Source organism: Scyliorhinus canicula, chromosome 4 (assembly GCF_902713615.1).
Source record: "Scyliorhinus canicula chromosome 4, sScyCan1.1, whole genome shotgun sequence".
In the NCBI taxonomy this organism is placed as follows: domain Eukaryota; kingdom Metazoa; phylum Chordata; class Chondrichthyes; order Carcharhiniformes; family Scyliorhinidae; genus Scyliorhinus; species Scyliorhinus canicula.
In genome coordinates, this window is record NC_052149.1 from 132,453,057 (window position 1) to 132,474,101 (window position 21,045).

General features: G+C 53.2%; 1 protein-coding gene across 1 annotated transcript in view; it reads right to left on the bottom strand.

Annotated features, from left to right (window-relative positions):
- Window positions 1–21,045, bottom strand: part of LOC119965012 (soluble guanylate cyclase 88E-like) — a 678,135-nt gene that overhangs the window by 76,829 nt on the left and 580,261 nt on the right. The window contains exons 16-17 of the mRNA XM_038795212.1: window positions 4,568–4,714; window positions 982–1,110 (exon numbers count right to left, since the gene is read on the bottom strand). Coding sequence (XP_038651140.1) covers window positions 982–1,110; window positions 4,568–4,714 — 276 coding nt within the window. The remainder of the gene's footprint in view (window positions 1–981; window positions 1,111–4,567; window positions 4,715–21,045) is intronic.

The following is a 21,045-nucleotide window of genomic DNA, read 5'->3' on the forward strand; positions in this document are numbered from 1 at the left end:
ATGCCACTGGAAAGCATCCAATGGTTGCATCACTGTCTGCAATGGCTCAAGGCCCTAAGAAACTACAGAAAGTTGCGAACACAGTCCATTCCATCACCATTCCCATACCAGCCCCCCCGAACAGGCGCCGGAATGTGGCGACTAGGGGCTTTTCACACTAACTTCATTTGAAGCCTACTTGTGATAATAAGCGATTTTCATTTCATTTTTCATTTCAGAATGAACCAGCCTCCCATCCATTGACTGTCTATATCTCCCGCTGCCTCAGGAAAGCAGGCAGCGTAATCGAAGACCGCTCACATCAAGGCTTTCTCTCTGCCAACCTCTTCCATTGGGCAGAAGACATAAAGTCTGAGAACACGCACTAACAGATTCAATAAAGCTTCTTCCCCACTCCTATCAGACTCCTGAATGATCCTCTTATGGACAGAACCGATCTCTCCATGTATATTTTGCACTGTGTAGCACTACACGCCAATGTCTATGTCTATCTATTTACATTGCGTCTAGATCGTATGTCCTATATTTTCATGTATACAACGATCTAAATCTAAATAAATAATCTGAATCTACACCACCACATCCTCTTTTCTCAAACATTTTTTCATATGGCAGCATGGTGGCATAGTGGTTAGCACTGCTGTCTCACGGCACCGAGGTCCCAGGTTCGATCCCGGCTCTGAGTCACTGTCCGTGTGGAGTTTGTACATTCTCCCCATGTTTGCGTGGATTTCGTCCCCACAGCGCAAAGATGTGTAGGTTAGGTGTAGGTTAGGTGGATTGGCCAGGCTAAATTGCCCCTTAATTGGAAAAAATTAATTGGGCACTCTAAATTTTTAAAAAAACATTGCTTCATCAAATATAATCTGTTCCTTAAGGAATAATCTCCCTGAATCATTCAAGATCATTTGACAAGTTTCACATATCCATCTAATTCTGAGGTACCCTGATTCATACAGGAACATCACGTTCAGCACACACCTGACAAAATGAATCCTCATTGGTACTGATCCCCTTCATCGACTTTCCCAGTGATACTCTTGAAATGACCATTTCCCGAGGCAGCAATTCAACAGTTGCTTCATCGTCTTTCATCTTGATTGGGTTCATCTGAAGATGGAGGGTAATAAGGTTGCAGTAGGAGGCTACCATTATCGAGCAGCAATGTATGATACAAGCAGGGATTCAAAATATACAGAGTAGGAGACATCATTAACACAGGACCTTTCAGGAAGCCATGGACCGCCGACTTTGAAAGACAAATGTGTGCACTTTCCAATGATACGACAAACATTAATTTCTCTTTGGCAGCCTCGGGCCTCCAGCGCCCCGGTATGCACAGGCTCCAGTGCCCCCGTAAGCCCTGGCTCCAGCGCCCCGGTATGCACAGGCTCCAGTGCCCCCGTAAGCCCTGGCTCCAGCGCCCCGGTATGCACAGGCTCCAGTGCCCCCGTAAGCCCTGGCTCCAGCGCCCCGGTATGCACAGGCTCCAGTGCCCCCGTAAGCCCTGGCTCCAGCGGCCGGTATGCCCAGGCTCCAGCGCCCTGGTATGCCCAGGCTCCAGCGCCCTGGTATGCCCAGGCTCCAGCGCCCCGGTATGCCCAGGCTCCAGCGAGCGGTATGCCCAGGCGCCAGCGCCCCGGTATGCCCAGGCGCCAGTGCCCCGGTATGCCCAGGCTCCAGTGCCCCGGTATGCCCAGGCTCCAGCGCCCCGGCATGCCCAGGCTCCAGCGCCCTGGCATGCCCAGGCTCCAGTGCCCCGGTATGCCCAGGCTCCAGCGGCCGGTATGCCCAGGCGCCAGCGCCCTGGTATGCCCAGGCTCCAGTGCCCCGGTATGCCCAGGCTCCAGTGCCCCGGTATGCCCAGGCTCCAGCGCCCCGGTATGCCCAGGCTCCAGTGCCCTGGTATGCCCAGGCTCCAGCGCCCTGGTATGCCCAGGCTCCAGTGCCCTGGTATGCCCAGGCTCCAGCGCCCCGGTATGCCCAGGCTCCAGCGAGCGGTATGCCCAGGCGCCAGCGCCCCGGTATGCCCAGGCGCCAGTGCCCCGGTATGCCCAGGCGCCAGTGCCCCGGTATGCCCAGGCTCCAGTGCCCCGGTATGCCCAGGCTCCAGTGCCCTGGTATGCCCAGGCTCCAGCGCCCTGGTATGCCCAGGCTCCAGCGCCCCGGCATGCCCAGGCTCCAGCACACTCCATAAGGGAGTGCAGCCCTCTTATGACGCAACCAGCTTGGGTACACCCATTAAAAGCAAACATTTAAACAATGAGATTTGGATAGAAAATAACAGGTGACGTTTGTAACAAGTCTTTTAAAGGTATGTAGACATTTTTTAAAAATATATATTTTTTTTAGCTCTTTCTTTTAAACAGGCATGCTAAATTGTCCCTTAACATCCAAAATGTTAGATGGGGTTACTGGGTTACAGGGATAGGGTGGGGACATGGGCCAAGATTGGGTGCTCTTTCAGAGGGTCGGTGGACACCCGATGGGCCAAATGGCCTCCTTCTGCACTGTAGGGATTCTATGATTCTATGGCTTTTGATAAAGTCTCACATCGCATACTTAAAGTTGAAGAGCATGGGATTGCAGGCAGTGTCTTGAGATGAATAGAAAGCTGGTTAGCAGGCAGGAAGCAAGCAGTTGGAATAAATGGGCCTTTTTCCGACTGGCATCGCTACTGGGGTACCGCAATTTTCTGTGCTGGGCTCCCAACTGTTCACATTATATATTAATGATTTGTCTCCAAATTTGAAGATGATACAAAGTTAAACGGGAGGGTAAACTGTGAGTAGGATGCAGAGATGTTTCAGCAGGATTTGGACAGGCTGAGTGAGTGGGCATTTGCATGATAGATGCAGAATACCGTGGATAAATATGGGGCAGATTGTCCGCCCCGACGCACCAGTTGTCAGGTGCGGCGGCGGCGGCGCCCCCCCCCCCCCCCCCCCCCTGGCAGCGGGATTCTCAGGCATGCCAGCTAGTCAGCAGGGTTTCACATTGTGGGCAGCCCCACGCTGTCGGGAAATCCTCGGGTGTGGGTGCGCTGCCAGCGCAACGGAGAATTCCCCCCAACGGAGAACCCAGGCCCTTCGGGAGCAAAAATAGGAAGGTACATTATTATTTGAATGGGTTTAGATTGAGAGGTGGACCTTGGTGTCTTTCTGCACCAGTTGCTGAAAGTAAGTGCGCAGGTACAGCAGGTAAAGAAGGCAAATCATATGTTGGCCTTCATAGCGAGAGGATTGAGTATCGGAATAGGGATGTTTTACTGCAATTGTGTAAGGCATTGTTGAGGCCACACCTTGAGTATTGTGTACATTTTTGGTGACCTTATCTGATGAAGGATGCTCTTGTTATGGAGGGAGTGTAGTGAAGCTGATTCCTGGGATGGCGGGACTGACATATGAGGAGAGACTAAATCGGTTAAAATTATATTCATTGAAGTTTACAAGAGTGAGAGAGGATCTTATAGAAACTTGCAAAATTTTAACAGGATTAGATAGGGTAGATTGTAGATTCAGAAAGAATGTTCCCGATGGTGGGGGGAGTCCATAACTAGGGGTCATAGCTTGAGGGTAAGGACTGAGGACTTTAGGGCTGAGGTGAGGAGAACTCTCTTCACCCAGAGAGAGTGGTGAATCTGTGGAATTCACTATTACAAAATGTAATTGAGGTTAAAACATTGTGTAATTTCAAGAAGGAATTAGATGTCGCTCTTGCGGCTAAAGGGATCAAGGGAAAGAGGAGGAAGGCGGGATCAGGGTATTGATCTTGATGATCAAAAGGCATGCAGGCTTGAAGGGCCGAATGCCCCCTCCAGCTTCAATATTCTTTGTATGTTTCTATGTATGTTTTAAAGAAGTAGTTACATGTAGCACTTGGAGTGAAAGGGATTAAAGGGGGAAAGGCGGGAACAGGTTGCTGAGTTGGAATGATCAGCTTTGATCATAATGAAATGTGGGAGCAGTTTAATTAGAATGTAATTAGAATCTCATTAAATGTTTTTCCCGCCATAAATTGCCCTTACATTAGGATTTCCCCCTCATTGATGTGACGTCACATCGGGAAGGTTCACCTGTTTTCAAAACATTAAATCAGACGGAGGGAACCCACTGAGGGTTGCCCATGTATGTATAGCTCCCAGGTATGGTACTTGGGCTCTGCCCTCTGGCACTTGGGGCAGCAGCAGTGCCAAGGCCAGCCCCTCTGTGGCGTTCCAAGTGTGGGGTGGGGGGATGATTTCCTTGTGTGGGGACGTGGTGAGAGGATCAGTGTGTACATGGGGTGGGGGTTTGATGTTTTTGATTGGAGACCAGGGCACCTTTTTCGACCTCGGGATTCCTGGTATTCGCAGCTTTCTTCTGCCCTGCCACGCCAGTGTGACAGTGTGGGCATGGCTGCAGGAATTTCTAATGTAATGGGAAAAGCGAGCTGTACAGCCGAAAAGCTACACAGGATCTTCTCATCTCAGCCAGCACTCAAGCGCGGCAAATCCTGCCCAGTGGCTCTGATCATATCTATCTATTGGCTGAGGATCTTTCTTTAATGTAGACAGTGGATATCTTACCAATTCTCCCTTACCACCAACTGAAGATAGTGGTGACAGGGTTGTTGTGCTGATTGCTTGATTCTCAAATTGTGGGCAGGCAGCCTGTGCGTTACCATCCTTATCACGCTTCCCTGTCAACCAATATGTTTCAATTTCCACATTTCCCTGCACAGAAACAGAATGGAAAAGTTAGAGAGGTTCATAGTGCTCTCTCCAGATCATTGACTGTGAATCAGTCTCTGTCCCGTGTCCATTCACAGTCAGACAGAGAGAGAGAGAGCCGCACTGTCAGAGAGAGAGAGAGCCGCACTATCAGACACAGAGAGAGAGCCGCACTGTCATACAGAGAGAGAGAGAGCCGCACTATCAGACAGAGAGAGAGAGCCGCATTGTCATACAGAGAGAGAGAGAGCCGCACTGTCAGACACAGAGAGAGAGCCGCATTGTCATACAGAGAGAGAGAGAGCCGCACTGTCAGACAGAGAGAGAGAGAGCCGCACTGTCAGACAGAGAGAGAGAGCCGCATTGTCATACAGAGAGAGAGAGCCGCACTGTCAGACACAGAGAGAGAGCCGCATTGTCATACAGAGAGAGAGAGAGCCGCACTGTCAGACAGAGAGAGAGAGAGCTGCACTGTCAGACAGAGAGAGAGAGCCGCATTGTCATACAGAGAGAGAGAGCCGCACTGTCAGACACAGAGAGAGAGCCGCATTGTCATACAGAGAGAGAGAGAGCCGCACTGTCAGACACAGAGAGAGACAACCGCACTGTCAGACACAGAGAGACGGTGCCGCATGTGGTGAATTATACTGCATTCTAATTCACACTGATATAATACAATAGCATTTCATTGTATTATATCCTTGTGGGCTCTGTATGTGAGCCATTGCGTGGCTCTGCCCATAGGGGGAGATGAGGAGCTTGTTCAGGGTCCACCCTTGGCTCCGCCCATGGCTCCACCCATGGCCCCTCCCACTACCGGAAGTATGAAGTGCTGCAGCCGTAAGCCTGCTCTCAGTTCCTCTGGTCGCAGGCAGGTTCAGTTGTAAGACTATTAAAACTACAGTTTACTTCCAATCGTGTGTCTGGTGAATTGATGGTCACATCAATTTAATAGTCTTAGAAAACTTGAAGAAACTACGATGGAATCAGCCCTCAAACCTGACCGACTAGAACTCGACCCGCAGGCTGCAGAGGCGAAGGAAATCTTCCTACGTTGGCTCCGATGTTTCAAGGCCTACCTGGCTGAATCAAGCACGTCCGAGACTACAGAGGAGCAGTAACTCAGCCTACTGCACGCACGGGTGAGCCATCTTATCTCTACGCAACTCAATTGTACCACCTCATTTACTGAGGGTCTAGCCATGCTCGGCCGATTGTAGGTGCGGCCGATTAACGAGGTCTACGTGCGGCACATTTTCACGACCCGCCGCCAGCGCCCCGCGGAGTTGCTGGAAGATTTTCTGCGTGATTTAAAAGCCTTTGCTCGGGACTGCAATTTTCAGGCTGTAACAGCCTCCCAGCATATGGAACTCGCTGTACATGATGTATACGTTGCAGGGCTCAGGTCCAACTATGTGCGCCAGTGATTGCTTGAAAAAGGGGACCAGAACTTGGAGGACACTGTAGAGTCAGCCTCACGGTAGCATGGTGGTTAGCATCACTGCTTCACAGCTCCAGGGTCCCAGGTTCGATTCCCGGCTGGGTCACTGTCTGTGTGGAGTCTGCACGTCCTCCCTGTGTGTGCGTGGGTTTCCTCCGGGTGCTCCGGTTTCCTCCCACAGTCCAAAGATATGCGGGTTAGGTGGATTGGCCATGCTAAATTGCCCGTAGTGTAAGGTTAATGGGGGGATTGTTGGGTTACGGGTATACGGGTTACGTGGGTTTAAAGTAGGGTGATCATTGCTCGGCACAACATCGAGGGCCGAAGGGCCTGTTCTGTGCTGTACTGTTCTATGTTCTAACTATGGAGGTCGCATTCCGCAGTTTGAACACATTCCCCGCGGACCAAGCGACCCCATCGTGAGCCCCCGACCAGCGACTTGCCCAAATCTGCGTCGCGTGGCCACCCACCCATTTTGGAGTGCCAGCGTGCCATTTTTGTGGCCAGCCCCAATACCCACGGCAGCACTGCCCAGCCCACAATGCGAACTGCAGCTGCTGTGGTCGCAAAGGACACTATGCCCGAGTATGCCTAGCCAAATCGAAAACTCTAAACTCCCCCGCAGTCCAGACCACTCGCCTACCAAACTCACAGGCCCGCAGGCCCCATAATGCTGCAGCGTGTCTGCCGACTCTGCCTCCACCCGACATGTGTGACTCATGGGGGCCGCCATCTTGGAAATCCTCCCCCACGTGACCGGCCACGTGCGAGTCATGGGGGCTGCCATCTTGGACGCCACCTTCTCCAGCTTGGCCATCAACCGAACCAAACCTCGACGAATACGATCTCAGCGGACAGTCATCACGGGGCCACTCCAGCGCAGCTGATCGAGCTGCCGACTACCCGCAACTCAACGCAGTCACCTTGGACCAGTCACGTCCGAAGCACCTCCAGAGCTCGATGATGTCCGTTAAAATCAACGGGTACAGGACACCATGCCTCTTCGACTCCGGGAGCACCGAGAGCTTCATACACCCTGACCTGGTAAGATGCTGTTCGCTCCCTATCTTCACTGCACGGCAAACTATCTCCCTCACCTCGGGCTCACACTCAGTCCACATACAAGGGCGCACCGTCGCGACCCTGATGATTCAGGGCGCCAGCTACTCTAATTTCCAGCTGTACGTACTCCCGAACTCTGCGCCCCACTCTTACTTGGACTCGATTTCCCATGTAACCTCACAAGCCTCACATTCAGCTTCGGCGGACCCCTACCTCCACTCACTATCTGCAGTCTAGCGACACTAAAAATCGACCCCCTCCACTCTTCGCTAATCTCACTTTAAACTGCAAGCCTGTAGCCACTCGCAGCAGGTATAGCCTGCAGGACAGAGTATTCATTGGAGCCAAAGTCCAGCGGCTCCTACACGAGGGAATCATAGAGACCAGTAACAGCCCCTGGAGAGCTCAGGTGGTGGTCGTCAAGACCGGGAAAAAGTTCCGAATGGTGGTTGATTATAGCCAAACCATTAACCGGTTCACGCACCTCGATGCGTACCCCCTCCCCAGGATTGCAGACATGGATAATCAGATCGCCCAGTACCGCATATTCTCCACGGTGGATCTGAAATCTGCATACCACCAGCTCCCAATCCGCCCGGAGGACCGCCACTACACGGCGTTCAAGGCCGATGGCCGCCTCTTCCATTTCCTCCAGGTTCCCTTTGGCGTCATGAATGGGGTCTCGGTGTTCCAACGAACAATGGACCGAAAGGTGGGCCAGTACGGGCTGCGGGACACGTTTCTGTACTTGGACAATGTCACCACCTGCGGCGATGATCAGCAGGACCACGCCGCCAACCTCCAATTGATTTCTCCAAACCGCCCAGAAACTCAACCTCACCTATAATACAGAGAAATGCGTTTTCCGCACTACCAGACTAGCCATCCTCGGCTATGTGGTGGAAAACGGAGTCCTGGGCCCCGACCTGGACCGTATGCTCCCTCCTGGACTACTCCCTCTCCCTCATTGCCCCAGGGCCCTCAAGAGGTGCCTGGGATTTTTCTCTTATTATGCGCAGTGGGTCCCTCAGTATGCGGACAAAGCCCACCTACTATTTAAGACCACACACTTTCCTCTGTCAGCTGAGGTCCACCAGACCTTCAACTGCATCAAGGAGGACATCGCCAAAGCTGCCATGCGGGCGGTGGATGAAACCGTCGCCTTCCAGCTGGAGAGCGACGCCTCTGAGGTCACTCTCGCAGCCACTCTGAATCAGGCAGGGAGGCCAGTAGCCTTCTTCTCCCGAACCTCTCCGCTTCGGAACTTCGACACTCCTCAGTCGAAAAGGAATCTCAAGCTATTGTGGAAGCCGTACGGCACTGGAACATAGAACACAGAACATAGAACATTACAGCGCAGTACGGGCCCTTCGGCCCTCGATGTTGCGCCGACCCGTGAAACCATCTGAAGCCTATCTGACCTACACTATTCCATTTTCATCCATATGTCTATCCAGTGACCACTTAAATGCCCTTAAATTTGGCGAGTCTACTACTGTTGCAGGCAGGGCGTTCCACACCCCTACTACTCCCTGAGTAAAGAAACTGCCTCTGACATCTGTCCTATATCTACCACCACTCAATTTAAAGCTATGTCCCCTCGTGTTGGTCATCACCATCCGAGGAAAAAGACTCTCACTGTCCACCCTATCTAACCCTCTGATTATCTTATATGTCTCTATTAAGTCACCTCTCAGCCTTCTCCTCTCTAACGAAAACAACCTCAAGTCCCTGAGCCTTTCCTCGTAAGACCTTCCCTCCATACCAGGCAACATCCTAGTAAATCTCCTCTGAGCCCTTTCCAAAGCTTCCACATCCTTCCTATAATGTGGTGACCAGAACTGCACAGAGTACTCCAGGTGCGGCCGCACCAGAGTTTTGTACAGCTGCAACATTTCCTCGTGGCTCCGAAACTCAATCCCCCTACTGATAAAAGGCTAGCACACCATAAGCCTTCTTAACAGCCCTATTAACGTGGGTGGCAACATTCAGGGATTTATGCACCTGGATGCCGAGATCTCTCTGTTCATCTACACTATCAAGAATCGTGCCATTAGCCCAGTACTCTGCATTCCTGTTACTCCTTCCAAAGTGAACCACCTCACACTTTTCCGCATTAAACGCCATCTGCCACCTCTCAGCCCAGCTCTGCATCTTATCTATGTCCCTCTGTAACCTATAACATCCTTCAGCACTATCCACAACCCCACCGGTCTTTGTGTCATCTGCAAATTTACTAACCCATCCTTCTACACCCTCTTCCAGGTCATTTATAAAAATGACAAACAGCAGTGGCCCCAAAACAGATCCTTGCGGTACACCACTAGTAACTGAACTCCAGGATGAACATTTGCCATCAACCACCACCCTCTGTCTTCTTTCAGCTAGCCATTTACTGATCCAAACCGCTACATCACCTTCAATCCCATACTTCCGTATTTTCTGCAATAGCCTACCATGGGGAACCTTATCAAACGCCTTACTGAAATCCATATACACCACATCAACCGCTTTACCCTCATCCACCTGTTTGGTCACCTTCTTAAAAAACTCAATAAGGTTTGTGAGGCATGACCTACCCTTCACAAAACCGTGTTGAGTATCGCTAATCAACTTGTTCTTTTCAAGATGATTATAAACACTATCTCTTATAACCTTTTCCAACATTTTACCCACAACCGAAGTAAGGCTCACAGGTCTATAATTACCAGGGTTGTCTCTACTCCCCTTCTTGAACAAGGGGACAACATTTGCTGTCCTCCAGTCTTCCGGCACTATTCCTGTCGACAAAGACGACATAAAGATCAAGGACAAATGCTCTGCAATCTCCTCCCTGGCTTCCCAGAGAATCCTCGGATAAATCCCATCTGGCCCAGGGGACTTACCTATTTTTACACTTTCCAAAATTGCTGACACCTCCTCCTTGTGAACCTCAATCCCATCTAGCCTGGTCGACTGTACCCGAGTATTCTCCTCGACAACATTGTCTTTCTCCAGTGTAAACACTGACGATAAAACCCATTTAACGCTTCCCCTATCTTCTCTGATTCCACACACAACTTTCCACTACTATCCTCGATTGGCCTTAATCTTACTCTAGTCATTCTTTTGTTCCTGATATACCTATAGAAAGCCTTAGGGTTTTCCTTGATCCTATCCACCAACGACTTTTCGTGTCCTCTCCTCGCTCTTCTTAACTCTCCCTTTAGGTCCTTCCTGGCTAACTTGTAACTCTCAAGTGCCCTAACTGAGCCTTCATGTCTCATCCTAACATGAAATGAAATGAAAATGAAAATCGCTTATTGTCACGAGTAGGCTTCAATGAAGTTACTGTGAAAAGCCCCTAGTCGCCACATTCCGGCGCCTGTCCGGGGAGGCTGGTACGGAAATCGAACCGTGCTGCTGGCCTGCTTGGTCTGCTTTAAAAGCAAGCGATTTATCTCAGTGAGCTAAACCAGCCCCTAAAATGAAAATCTCTTATTGTCACGAGTAGACTTCAATGAAGTTACTGTGAAAAGCCCCTAGTCGCCACATTCCGGCGTCTGTCCGGGGAGGCTGGTATGGGAATCGAACCGTGCTGCTAGCCTGCTTGGTCTGCTTTAAAAGCCAGCGATTTAGCTCAGTGAGCTAAACCAGCCCCAGTTTTCCAACCCCAGAAGCCTTCTTCTTCCTTGTAAACCACGGTTCCCTTGCTCGACAACTTCCTCCCTGCCTGACAGGTACATACTTATCAAGGACACGCAGTAGCTGTTCCTTGAAAAAGCTCCGCATTTCGATTGTACCCATCCCCTGCAGTTTCCTTCCCCATCCTATACATCCTAAATCTTGCCGAATAGCATCATAATTGCCTTTCCCCCAGCTATAATTCTTGCCTTGCGGTATATACCTATCCCTGCCCATCGCTAAAGTAAACATAACCGAATTGTGATCACTATCACCAAAGTGCTCACCTACATCTAAATCTAACACCTGGCAAATCTCCCCCCCAGGATATTGGTACCCCTCTGGTTCAGGTGAAGACCATCCTGTTTGTAGAGGTCCCACCTACCCCAGAATGAGCCCCAATTATCCAGGAAACCAAAACCCTCCCTCCTGCACCATCCCTGTAGCCACGTGTTCAACTCCTCTCTCTCCTTATTTCTCACTTTGCTAGCACGTGGCACGGGTAACAACCCAGAGATAACAACTCTGTTTGTTCTAGCTCTCAGCTTCCACCCTAGCTCCCTGAATTTCTGTCTCAAATCCCCATCTCTCTTCCTACCTATGTCGTTGGTACCTATGTGGACCACGACTTGGGGCTGCTCCCCCTCCTCCCAAGGATCCCAAAACACGATCAGAGACATCACGAACCCTGGCACCTGGTAGGCAACACACCAACCGTGAGTCTCTTTCGTTCCCACAGAACCTCCTGTCTGTTCCTCTAACTATGGAGTCCCCAATGACAAGTGCTCTGTTCCTCTTCTCCCTTCCCTTCTGAGCAACAGGGACAGACTCTGTGCCAGAGACCTGTGCCCCATTGCTTACCACTGGTAAGTCGCCCCCCCAACAGTATCCAAAACGGTATACTTGTTATTGAGGGGAACGACCACAGGGGATCCCTGCACTGCCTGCCAGTTCCCTCTCGTTCCCCTGACGGTAACCCATCTACCTTCTTCTTTTACCTGAGGTGTGACTACCTCCCTATAACTCCTCTCAATAACCCCCTCCGCCTCCCGAATGATCCGGGGCACTACCTCATGGGTAGGAGGTTTACCCTCATCACCGACCAAAGATCGGTTGCCTTCATGTTTGAGCCCCAGATGCCCTGTCCCACGGCACGTGTGCCAGCGCGCAAGATGACTGTCTGAAGGCTATCCACAATAACCTCTGCCACCCGGGGGTCACCTGGCTCGCCCACTACGTCAAATCCCGAAATCTGCCTTTCTCCACCGAGGAGGTCAAAACTATCACCAGGGATTGCCTGATCTGCACAGAGTGCAAACTGCACTATAGACCAGACACGGACCACCTGGTAAAGGCACCCGGCCTTTTGAACACCTGAGCATCGATTTCAAAGGGCCACTCCCCTCGACCAATCGAAATGTGTACTTTCTGAACGTCATCGATGAGTTCTCCCACTTCCCCTTTGCCATCCCGTGCCCCGATATGACCTCCCACACAGTTATCAAAGCTCTGCACAGTATCTTCACCTGTTTGGTTTCCCCAGCTACGTACACAGCGACCGGGGTTCGTCCTTCATGAGCGACGAGCTGCGTCAGTATCTGCTCGACAAAGGCATCGCCTCGAGCAGGACTACCAGCTACAACCCCAGGGGTAACAGGCAGGTGGAGAGGGAGAACGCGACTGACCCTCCGGTCCAGGAATCTCCCGACCTCCCACTGGCAGGAGGTCCTCCCCGACGCGCTCCATGCTATTAGGTCTCTCCTGTGCACCGCCACCAACCAGACCCCTCATGAACAACTATTTGTTTTCTCTAGGGGCACTACTTCGCTCCCGTCCTGGTTGAGGACACTGGGCCCGGTTCTCCTCCGGAAGCAAGTCCGGACACACAAAACAGACCCGCTAGTAGAGAGAGTGCTACTGCTTCATTCGAACCCCCAATACGCCTTAATTGAATACCCCGACGGCCGTCAGGACACCGTTTCCCTCCGGGACCTGGCTCCTGCAGGATCCACCACTACCACCACACTACACCCCACCCCTCACACTACATCCCACCCAACCTCCCACGTCCTGCGCCCCCGCGCCGATAAGTTCCCTGCCTGTAGGTTTCCTGCCCCCCCCCGTCGCCCGTCGCACCGGTCAGGTATGAAGCTCGGATCGAAACACCCCCGGAGTCCGCCCTCATACCCACACCAATCGTCACCACCCAGCCACCCGAAGAGGCTGCAACCACGGTGATCCGCCGATCCCATAGGACGACTCGGCCACCGGACCGTCTCAACTTGTAGACCCGTCACCTGCGCCGGACTTGATTTTTTTTTTACAGGGGGTGAATGTGGTGAATTATACTGTATTGTAATTCACACTGTATTGCATTGCATTTTATTATGTCCTTGTGGGCTCTGTATGTGAGCCGTTGCGCGGCTCAGCCCATAGGGGGAGATGAGGAGATTGTACAGGGCTCCACCCTTGACTCCACCCTTGGCTCCACCCATGGCCCCTCCCATGGTCCCTCCCACTACCGGAAGTATAAAGTGCTGCAGCCGTAAGCCTGCTCTCAGTTCTTCTGGTCGCAGGAAGGCTCAGTTGTAAGACTATTAAAACCACAGTTTACTTCCAATCGTGTGTCTAGTGTATTGATGGTCACATCACCACACAGTCAGACAGACAGAGAAAGATGCAGTCATACACAGAGAGAGAGAGCCGCACTGTCAGTCACAGAGTTAGACAACCGCACAATCATACACAGAGAGATGGTGCCGCACAGTCAGACAGAGAGAGAAAGCCACACAGTCATACAGAGAGAGAGAGAGAGCCGCACAGTTATCCAGAGAGAGAGAGAGCCGCACAGCCATACACAGAGAGAGAGAGACACACAGTCAGACAGAGAGAGAGAGAGCTGCATTGTCAGACAGAGAGAGAGAGAGCCTCACTTTCAGACAGTGAGAGGGAGACAGAGCCGCACAGTCAGACACACAGTGTGGTGGTATGAATGTGAGCACTGCCATTGGTGCAGAGCATGGGTTTCCCATTGGCTCTGGCTGGTCATGTGCCTCTCGTCCGATTGGCTGGGACTAGTCATGTGACTGCTCACCAATTGGTCGTGAGGCAAGTAGACCCCGCCTCCGAGGTGGTGTATAAATATCCAGAGGTCCCGGCGGTCGGCCTTTCTCTGTAGTCGACTACCGGGCTAACAACTAGCTGATTAAAGCCACAGTTTGGATCTTAATCGTGTCTCAAGTCCAATTGAGGCATCAAACCTGACTGCCTCCGCACCAGCCCGTTTGCTGCAAATGCATCTGCAATCTTTAAACACTGGCAGGCGTGTATTAATAGTTACCTGACCACTGCAGCCGGCAAGCCCACCAAGGAGCAGAAACTCCACAACCTCCACTCGTGCGTGGGCACAGCGGAATAGTTAATGATTGAGGATGAAAGCGATTATGATGCGGCCATGGAGATTCTCAAAGGACAGTTTCTCCGGCTGGTCAACAAAGTATACGCACGGCATCTCCTGACGACCAGACAACAGTTCCCTGGTGAGTCACTTGACCAGTTTTACCAGGCCCTCACAGCTCTAGGGAGAACATGCTCATGTCTCCAAGTTTCGGCGACTGAGCACATGGAACTCTTAATTAGAGGCGCTTACGTTGCTGGCATGCAGTCCCCTTCTATCCGCCAACGATTGCTGGAGAAGAACACCCTCAGCCTAACTGAGGCATGGACTCTTGCAACCTCCCTGGAGGTTGCTAACCTGACCGCCCGCGCATACGCCCCCGGCCGCGCAGCAACCCCCTAGACTTCATGGCATGCGCCACCCCGTCCTCCGTGGACCCCGACCCCCCCCCCCCAGGCTTGCGCTGCGGGTCGCTCAAACAAACTAACGGGGCCCCGTTGCTATTTTTGTGGTCTCTCTAAGCACCCCCCGCCCGCACTGACCGGCGCGCTCCGCTCTGTGCAAGAGCTGCGGGAAGAAGGGCCACTACGCGGTGGTCTGCCAGACCAAGTCGGTCGCTGCTGTTCCGCGCAGAGACCGCGGATCGCCCCCCCTCCGGGCCCCCCTAGGGCCCAGTGGCACCAACCTCCCCGGCCCACCTCCCGGCCCCTGCAACGGCCCCACGGTCCTCCCGACCCTCGCTCCCAGCTGCCCCGACCGGCCCACAGACGCCGCTGACACTGCCCCCAGCCGCCACGAGGTTCCCACGGGCGCCACTATCTTGGGCCCCGGACGCTATGTGCGGGCCATGGGCGCCGCCATCGTGGGGCCCCGGCTCCACGTGCCGGTCCTGGGCGTCGCCATCTTGGGACCCCGATTCCATGTGCGGGTCCTGGGCGCCGCCATCTTGGGCCAACACGGAAGGCCCTGCCAGCGATTACTCTGCCACCGAGGATGATCTGAAACTCGACCAGTCGCGACCACGCACGCTCGCCAAGACTCCGACAACGATCCAGCTCAACGGACACAAAACGAGATGCCTGCTGGACTCCAGGACCACGGAAAGTTTCGTCCACCCCGACACGATAAGACGCTGCGCGCGCCCCATCCATCCAGTTAAGCATAAGATTGAATTGGCCTCGGGTTCGCACTCCGTCTAAATCACCGGGTGCTGCAAAACGGACCTCATGGTCCAGGGGAGGGTTTTCAAAAACTTCAAACTCCTCATCCTCCCCGTCTATGTGCTCCGGCACTCTTGGGCCTGGATTTCCAGTGCAACCTGCAGAGCTTGACCTTTCAATTCGGCGGCCCTATCCCCCCTATTACTGTTTGCAGCCTCGCGTCCCTCAAAGTGGACCCCCCTTGCTTGTTTGCTAATCTCACCCCAGATTGTAAACCCGTGGCCACTCGGAGCAGACGATACAGTGCCCAGGACCGGACCTTCATCGGGTCCGAGGTCCAGAGGCTCCTTAAGGAAGGAGTTATCAAGGCCAGCAACAGTCCCTGGTGAGCCCAAGTACTGGTAGTTGGTACTGGGGAGAAAAGCCGGATGGTCATCGATTACAGTAAGACCATCAACAGCTTTACGCAGCTGGACGCGTATCCTCTCCCCCGTATTTCCGACCTGGTTAACAGGATTGCGAAATACAAAGTCTTCTCCACGGTGGACCTTAAGTCCGCCTACCACCAGCTCCCCATCCGTGCGAGTGACCGAAAGTACACCGCATTTGAGGCAGATGGGCACCTCTACCACTTCCTCAGGGTTCCATTCGGTGTCACAAATGGGGTCTCGGTCTTCCAACGGGAGATGGGCCGAATGGTCGACAAGCACGGTTTACGGGCCACCTTCCTGTATCTCGATAACGTCACCATCTGCGGCCACGACCAGCAGGACCACGACATCAACCTCCAAAAATTCCTCTGAACCGCAAAACTCCTTAATTTAACTTACAAAAAGGATAAGTGCGTGTTTAGCACCGTCGGTCTAGCCATCCTTGGCTACGTAGTGCGTAACGGAGTGATAGGCCCCGATCCCGAACGCATGCGCCCCCTGATGGAACTCCCCCTCCCCAACTCCCTCAAATCCCTCAAACGCTGCCTGGGCTACTTCTCATATTATACTCAGTGGGTCCCCAACTACGCCGACAAAGCCTGCCCCCTCATCCAGTCCACCTCCTTTCCCCTGTCGATGGAGGCCCACCAGGCCTTTAGCCGTAACAAAGCGGATATCGCAAAGGCCACGATGCACGCTATCGATGGGTCCCTCCCATTCTAGGTCGAGAGTGACGCGTCTGACGTAGCTCTGGCGGCCACCCTGAACCAAGCGGGCAGATCCGTGGCCTTCTTTTCACGAACCCTCCACGCTTCCAAAATCCGCCATTCCTCGGTGGAAAATAGGCCATAGTCGAAGTTGTGCGATATTGGAGGCACTATCTGGCCGGCAGGAGGTTTACCCTCCTCACAGACCAACAGTCAGTAGCTTTCATGTTCGACAATGCATAGAGGGGCAAGATCAAGAACGACAAGATATTGCGGTGGCGGATCGAGTTGTCCACGTACAACTACGATATCTTGTGTCGTCCTGGGAAGCTCAACGAGCCTTCCGATGCCCTATCCCGCGGTACCTGCACCAGCGCGCAGATTCACCGTCTCCGCTCCGTCCATATGGACCTCTGCCATCCAGGGGTCACCCGTTTTTACCATTTTATTAAGACCCACAACCTGCCCTACTCCGTTGAGGAAGTCAGGACTGTCACCAGGGACTGCCACGTTTGCGCCGAGTGCAAACTGCACTTCTACCGCCTCGAACGAGCGCATCTGATCAAGGCATCCCGCCCCTTTGAACGTCTCAGTATAGACTTCAAGTGACCCCCTCCCCTCCAACAACTGTAACACATATTTCTTGAGTGTTATCGACGAATATTCCCGCTTCCATTTCGCCATTCCCTGTCCCGACATGACCACAACAACCGTCATAAAGGCCCTCCAATCCATCTTCTCCCTGTTCGATTACCCCGCGTACATCCACAGCGACCGGGGGTCCTCCCTTATGAGTTGCTGAACTGCGTCAGGTCCTGCTCAGCAGGGGCATAGCCTCTAGCAGGACGACCAGTTATAACCCGGGGTAACGGTCAGGTCAAGCGGGAGAATGGCACCATTTGGAAGGCCATCCTGCTGGCCCTACGGTCCAGAGATCTCCCTGTCCCCGTTGGCAAGAGGTCATCCCCGACGCCCTCCATTCAATCCGGTCTCTCCTCTGTACTACCACTAATCAAACACCTCATGAACGTCTTCTTGTTTCCCCAGGAAGTCGTCCTCAGGATCCTCTCTCCCGACCTGGCTGGCCACTCCCGGGCCCATCTTGCTCCGGAAGCATGTGCGGGTGCACAAGTCCGACCCGATGGTTGAGCGAGTCCAGTTACTCCACGCCAACCCGCAGTATGCGTACGTGGAGTATCCCGACGGTCGGCAGGATACGGTCTTGCTTCGGGACCTGGCACCCGCCAGCGTACGGCCTTCTCCCCTACATCACCACCTCCCCCCCAACCCCAATTCCCCCCAGTGCCCCCTGCACCCCCAGCGCACATGCCCCCTCTCCCCCGATTACAGCGTCTCCACCACCGGCCTGCGGTACAGAGACACATCTGTGACCGCCCTCCAGGAGGCAAGGACGACCATCAGCCCGATGTCACCGGCTCCACTGCGACGGTCCTCTAGAACACCACGGGCACCTGACAGGCTGATCGAGTCCATCTGATGCGACCAATAGACATTTTGGACTTTGTTGTTATTCTGTTACACCTTAAGTATTAGTAGTAGTATTGTTTTTTTTGCCACGATCCAGTGGGCAGCCCACTTTTCTCGATTTTCGCTGCTCATACCACCAGTCCTCGGACCCCCCTCCCCCCTCTCTCTTCCACTTACACACCCCCGCCTTCTTTCTCCACAAGGGGTGAATGTGGTGGCATGAATGTGAGCACTGCTATTGGTGCAGAGCATGGGTTTCCCATTGGCTCTGGCTGGTCACGTGCCTCTCGTCCGATTGGCTGGGACTAGTCATGTGACTGCTCACCAATTGGTCGAGAGGCAAGTAGTTTCCGATGTGGTGTATAAGTACCCAGAGGTCCCGGCGGTCGGCCTTTCTCTGTAGTCGACCACCGGGCTAACAACTAGCTGATTAAAGCCGCAGTATGGATCTTAATCGTGTCTCAAGTCCAATTGATGGCACATCACACAGACAGAGCCGCAAAGTTAGACAAAGAGAGATAGAGTGCCGCACTGTCAGACAGAGAGAGCCGCACTATCAGAAACAGAGAGAGAGCCGCACAGTCAGACAGAGAGAGAAAGAGCCGCACTGTCAGACAGAGAGAGCCGCACTATCAGAAACAGTGAGAGAGCCGCACAGTCAGACACAGAGAGAGAGAGAGACGTACTGTCAGACAGAGAGAGAGAGAGAGCCACGCTGTCAGACAGAGAGAGAGAGAGCCGCGGTCAGACACAGAGAGAGAGAGCCACGCTGTCAGACAGAGACAGAGAGAGCCGCACTGTCAGACAGAGAGAGAGAGAGAGAGAGAGCCGCACAGTCAGACACAGAGAGAGAACCACGCTGTCAGACAGAGAGAGAGAGAGTGCCGCACTGTCAGACAGAGAGAGCCGCACTATCAGAAACAGAGAGAGAGCCGCACAGTCAGACAAAGAGAGAGAGAGAGCTGCACAGTCAGACAGAGAGAGAGAGAGCTGCACAGTCAGACAGAGAGAGAGCCGCACTGTCAGACAGAGAGAGAGAGAGCTGCAGAGTCAGACACAGAGAGAGAGCCGCACTGTCAGACACAGAGAGAGAGAGCCACGCTGTCAGACAGAGAGAGACAGAGAGAGCCGCACTGTCAGACAGAGAGAGAGAGAGAGAGAGCCGCACAGTCAGACACAGAGAGAGAGCCACGCTGTCAGACAGAGAGAGAGAGAGGGCCGCACAGTCAGACACAGAGAGAGAGCCACGCTGTCAGACAGAGACAGAGTGAGCCGCACAGTCAGACAGAGAGTGACAGAGAGAGCAGCACTGTCAAAGAGAGTGAGAGAGAGCCGCACAGTCAGGTAGAGAGAGAGAGCCGCACTGTCTGACAGAGAGATAGACACGCACAGTCATGCACAGAGAGAGAACCGCACTGTCAGACAGAGAGAGAGAGAGACACACACACACTGTCAGACAGGGAGAGAGAGCCACACTGTCAGAGAGAGAGAGCCAAGCTGTCAGACACAGAGAGAGAGAGAGCCGCACTGTCAGACACAGAGAGAGACAACCGCTGTTATACAGAGAGAGAGAGCCGCAGTCAGACAGAGAGAGAGAGAGAGAGATAGCCGCACCGTCGGACACAGAGAGGGACAACCGCACAGTTATACACAGAGAGACGGTGCCGCACAGTCAGACAGAGAGAGAAAGCCGCACAGTCAGACACAGAGAGAGACAGCCGCTCAGTTATACACAGAGAGAGCCGCACAGTCAGACAGAGAGAGGGAGAGATAGCCGCACCGTCGGACACAGAGAGGGACAACCGCACAGTTATACACAGAGAGACGGTGCCGCACAGTCAGACAGAGAGAGAGAAAGTCGCACAGTCAAACACAGAGAGAGAGAGCTGCACAGACAGAGAGAGAAAGCTGCACAGTCATACACACAGAGAGAGAGCCGCACAGTTATACACAGAGAGAGAGAGAGAGCCGCACAGTCATACACAGAGAGAGAGAGCTGCACAGTCAGACAGAGAGGAGGAACCGCACAGTCAGACAGAGAGAGAGAGAGAGCCCCACAATCAGACACACAGAGAGACAACCGCACTGTCATACACAGAGAGACAGTGCCGCATTGTCAGACACAGTGAGAGAGTCGGACTGTCAGACACAGAGAGAGAGCCGCAGTCAGGCAGAGAGAGCCGCACTGTCTGACAGAGAGACAGAGACGCACAGTCAGACAGAGAGAGAGAGCCGCACTGTCAGACACAGACAGAGAGAGACGTACTGTCATACATAGAGAGCTCCACTATCAGACACAGTGAGAGAGCCGCACAGTCAGACGCAGAGAGCCGCAGTCAGACAAAGAGAGAGAGAGAGCCGCACTGTCAGACAGAGAGAGAGAGCCGCACTGTCAGACAGAGAGAGAGAGCCACACTGTCAGACAGAGAGAGAGAGCCGCACTGTCAGACAGAGAGAGAGAGAGAGAGCCGCACTGTCAGACAGAGAGAGAGAGAGAGAGAGCCGCACTGTCAGACAGAGAGAGAGAGCCACACTGTCAGACAGAGAGAGAGAGCCGCACTGTCAGACAGAGAGAGAGAGAGCCGCACTGTCAGACAGAGAGAGAGAGCCACACTGTCAGACAGAGAGAGAGAGAGAGAGCCGCACTGTCAGACACAGAGAGAGCTGCACCGTCAGACAGAGAGAGAGAGAGCCGCACTGTCAGACAGAGAGAGAGAGAGACGCAGTCAGACAGAGAGAGAGAGAGGCGCAGTCAGACAGAGAGGGAGAGACAGAGACGCACAGTCAGACAGAGAGGGAGAGAGAGAGCCACACTGTCAGACAGAGAGAGAGACAGAGCCGCACAGTCAGTGTCAGTCTGACTGTCAGACAGAGGGAGAGAGAGAGAGAGAGAGAGCGACACTGTCAGACACAGAGAGAGAGCCGCAGTCAGACAAAGAGAGAGAGAGAGAGCCGCACTGTCAGACAGAGAGAGAGAGAAACGCA